The 4,212-nt window shown below is 37.0% G+C and overlaps 1 protein-coding gene across 1 annotated transcript; it reads left to right on the top strand.

Annotated features, from left to right (window-relative positions):
- The first annotated feature begins 337 nt into the window (after positions 1-337).
- LOC110927845 (cell division cycle-associated protein 7) lies at positions 338-2,935 on the top strand. Its single transcript, XM_022171210.2, has 5 exons — positions 338-806; positions 1,649-1,921; positions 2,101-2,184; positions 2,312-2,441; positions 2,545-2,935. Exons 1-5 carry the CDS (start codon positions 550-552, stop codon positions 2,728-2,730), a joined length of 930 nt encoding a protein of 309 aa, XP_022026902.1. The 5' UTR covers positions 338-549; the 3' UTR covers positions 2,731-2,935.
- The last annotated feature ends 1,277 nt before the right edge of the window (positions 2,936-4,212 follow it).

Below are 4,212 nucleotides of genomic sequence, written 5' to 3'. Positions count from 1 at the left end.
AAGACGTGGCCAAAAAATGGAGAGGTGATGCTGGAAAATGGAGAAGAAATGTGGGGTTGTTTATAGTAGAGAAGATGAAGTTGTTGGTGGGTCTCACTCTTTTAATGTTTTAGTTGTTTTTAATAGGAAGGGTAATTTGGTCAATTTACAACAACTTAACTGGACTAACTAACCTCCATCTACTATAGGGACTATCCAAGTAACAATTTGACAAACCATGAAGAGCACGGATGTAATTTTCAAAAGTTGGAGACTAAAGGTGAAATTTCACCAAACCACAGGGACTATCCATCATTTTACTCTCTTTAAGATTAGAAATGTTTTTCCGTTTTGATTCAAGATGGGCAAAGTTCCGCTTTTAATTTTCAAATCCGGTTCAACTAGTCGGATTCGACCCGACCCAATAAAACAAAGAACATTTTCCCGCCAATTACAACACCAACCCTAGACATTCTGCACCTAAATCGAGGATCATTCAAATTCATTTCCACCGAGCAGGAGCATATAATCCTCTAAAACCGCCTGATTGCTGCAAGCATCAAGCAAAAAATGGTGAGTACTCGAACACGAAAAGATAAAAATGGCGGAATTGAGCAGCAAAAGGGGGAAAATGAAGGTGGAGTTGCAGATTATGAGCAATCTCGAGAGGAACGAATCAAGCAGAACCTTCAACGGATGCAGGCACTCGGCATTCTGGAGCTTTCTCGTAAACTCAAACCCCAAACCGGTCGTCCTCCGAATTCGAAACCGAAACCGAAACCGAAACTCTTGGTGGCACCGTCTGGTTCTCCCAGACGATCTTCTACGTATTTTTTATATTTGTTAGGGTTTTTTTAGGTTTTCATACTTTTAAATTTTGTGAAAATAGTAATTATTGCAATGTAGATCTTGTTTTGTTACTGATTAGGGTTTGATTATGTCATTCACTTTGTTCATGATGTTATACATATAAATTTTTAGGTTGTACATATATATGTTACTTGTATACGAAATCAATATATAATCTCGTATGTAGAGTTTTTATATCTAAATCTTTGTATGTGGTAAAGGAGAGACTTGGTGTTCCAAGTGGCCCAGGTTCGATTCCTGCCTACCACCGTTTAGTTTCTGCGGCACTTGGTGATGATGAGAGACTAGGTGAGAAGCGGTGATCGCTAGTTCAATTCTTGAACTGAGCGGGTTCACTGGCTTCGGCCCTAGGTGAGGGTTATCCCCGGTTCGCAGGCGAGTGTATCTGGATGTGATGAATTTCGCTAGTAGCCCATTTGGATGATTCGTTGCCCGTTCATAAAAAAATCGTATGTGCTACTAAAAATTTACAAAAAATAAAAAAATATATACAAATACCTTGTGTCTCGCTCATCTGATTCAGTGCACTTTTCATTTCGCGGCTCTGGACCCTATCGCCTCGTTTCGCTTTACGTTATTTAAAACCAAGATTTTAACTTGTTTGACCTATTATAGTCATTTTTTTGTTAAGTTATGAACCCGTTAGGTTCATCTTTTAATTTTTTTACGCCTACCACAACTGGAAATTGAAAACAATGGATTAAATGACATGTTTTTGTTTTAAAAAGGGGTGTGGTGTTTTCCTTAACTGGCTTCAACTTATTTGTTATTTAACATTTTTAATATTATTATTATATAGGATAAAGATCTTGCCTGCTGTTAGTTACTTAGAGACAGAGAGGCGCATTCCAAAAGAAAAGGTTGTCGTCAAGAAGCGTGTTCCGAAAGAAAAGGTTCTCAAGAATATCGTAATTGTAATAAAGGAAGGCTCAAAACCTGAGGTTTATACTGAAGAGCATGAAAAGATGTTGGGCGACCACGAAGAAGCCTGGGAGCTTATGGTGGATGGGTATGATGATGAGAAGAATCGCATGTATGATGAGTATGCAGGAAAGAGCTGCCATCAATGCAGGTTTTTGATTCTTCACTTTCTTTTTTTTGTTATTAAAAGGTTGGCTCAACCGCAATGTGTTTAGTAAAGTATGATGCTCGTTTCGATTTTCTAACGTGTGACTGCTTAGATAAGATATGTTACCTTGTATAGTGTGTATTAACTGTATATTTACGGAGCCACTAATTGATATTTTGCAGGCAGAAAACGATAGGTCATCGTACTAAATGCTGCAAGTGTACAAGCGTTCAAGGGCAGTTATGTGGCGATTGCTTGTTCACGAGGTTAACTTACAAAATTTAGTGATATTATAGAATAACAGAACATGACTCTTTTTTCCTTGTTTAGTCCCTTTGTCACTTGAACTATATTTCTAAACTGTAACTCTATAAGCATACATTCTCTGTGCAGATATGGAGAGAATGTTCTAGAAGCAAATGCAAACCCATTTTGGGTTTGTCCTGTCTGTAGAGATATATGTAACTGCAATCGCTGTCGCAGAGTTAAAGGGTGGGAGCCAACTGGAGATCTTTACAAGAAGGTAATGTTCATCAACCTTGTAATGTCTAAAATACCACTCACTAGTTATAATATTATGATCAAGAGTAGTGAGTATTAGTAATATTTATGTTGAAAATTTTCAGACATTATATCTTGGGTACAAATCAGTGGCTCATTATCTCATTCACACTCGCGGGCCTCATGGAAAGCAAGAAGACAGAGATAATGAAACTGCGGGTTCACCAACAGATAAAGAAGGCGAGCAGTTGGATGAAAAAGACGGTGATAACATGGGTGAGGATGAAATCAAATTTGAAGTTGGAACTTGAATACTATTAGGCATTGCATAGTAGGAAATTAGGAATTACATGAAAGGTGGGGTTACTGGTTTTGTGGTTCATGCGAAAGTCGTGTGGGAGTTAACGACTTATACAAGTTAACATTTTGCTAATTGAGCTTATAACTCATTTGATTATTAACATCACAACCTGTGCGCTTGAACATTTATATTAGATGTTTATATAATTTAGTGTTCAACGGGGCTTACTTTTTATATAAATCAATTTGTTTAGGGGTTGGTGTAGATTTCATGGAGGTTGATTAGAATTTTGATGTGTATATAATATATAGTACTAAAAAAATTTCATGGAGGGCGGTTGCCCTGAATAGATACAATTTAAGTTCCATACTGTTGACCATCCTTCAAATTTAAAACAAACCTGCTAATCAAATACTTTTATAAAACGCTGGGTTTGTTAACAATTACGTGGCAAATAAATCAAATGTAGCTTTTCTTTTGTTTGTCTTGGTCAAAGCACAACATCTATAATATTAATATGAGAGGTAACATTTACCTCTTGGGTTGGGACATTGCTTGACACGTGTTAGGTGTGGGCTTCACCAGTCCACATTTGAAAAAGTGGGTTGTGGAAGGGGCGTGGCCAGACCGGCGTTGTGGAAGGGGCTAGCCAAACGGTCATCAACACCCAATCAACCATTGCCAGACACGTCACCCCAGACCAACGCCCCATGCCAAGCACTACTGCCACGCCAAGCGGGCAATTCCCACCAAAACGCCAACCCGAGGTGGAGCACTCGACGCTAAGCGGGCAATTTTGTTTTCATGTTGTCTTTTTTAATTCGTCTTTTTAATGTTTGTCTTGTTTTTTTACTGGTTTCGGCTGTCGTTTCGTTGTACGTCCCACGTCTTGGAACAACACAATTTTACACCTCCACACTGCACCGCGAGGGGTTAAAGCTAGTTTATTTATATATATTAATACAAAGTTGTGAAGAATAGTACTTTGCTAATAACATTTTTTGCTTTTAATATTGTTTTTTTTATTTCAGTTGATAATATTTTATTTAATCCAATAAGAAATTTTGTTTTTAATAATGTTTTTCTTTTCTTAATAATATTTTCTTGATCATATAAATGATAATATTTCCTTTGATTGATATTCATCTAATAATTTACGCTCATTAAATTTTTAAAAATCTAAATACATAGTTATACTTAGTTTTTTTATTACTTGACATTTTGATATAAATTTTGTGTGAACCAGTACCGTGATTAACCAAATCTATTCTGATCGAATAACATTATTCTAATCGAATAACATAGGTTACGAGAATCGGCAATAACGGAGACGGTACCTATATTCGATATTATGGTTTCGATGAATGTAAAACACGTGTTGATATCTTTTCGACATACCACAAATATATTTTTTGGGCTTTCTCTTTCAATAGCTATAACGAGTGCTAATTGACTGCCTCTGGGGGTGTCCTTTATGCGGGCTGCGTTGGCG

Source organism: Helianthus annuus, chromosome 3 (genome assembly GCF_002127325.2).
Source record: "Helianthus annuus cultivar XRQ/B chromosome 3, HanXRQr2.0-SUNRISE, whole genome shotgun sequence".
NCBI classification, from domain to species: domain Eukaryota; kingdom Viridiplantae; phylum Streptophyta; class Magnoliopsida; order Asterales; family Asteraceae; genus Helianthus; species Helianthus annuus.
This window is presented reverse-complemented; position numbering and strand designations above follow the sequence as displayed.

Bases quoted from the DNA above. Each gene is read 5' to 3' on its own strand.
- LOC110927845 (XM_022171210.2), top strand. From the start codon at position 550: ATGGTGAGTACTCGAACACGAAAAGATAAAAATGGCGGAATTGAGCAG. The intron at 807-1,648 runs GTATTTTTTATA...ATTATTATATAG, and splicing joins TCTCCCAGACGATCTTCTAC to GATAAAGATCTTGCCTGCTG. The intron at 1,922-2,100 runs GTTTTTGATTCT...GATATTTTGCAG, and splicing joins AAGAGCTGCCATCAATGCAG to GCAGAAAACGATAGGTCATC.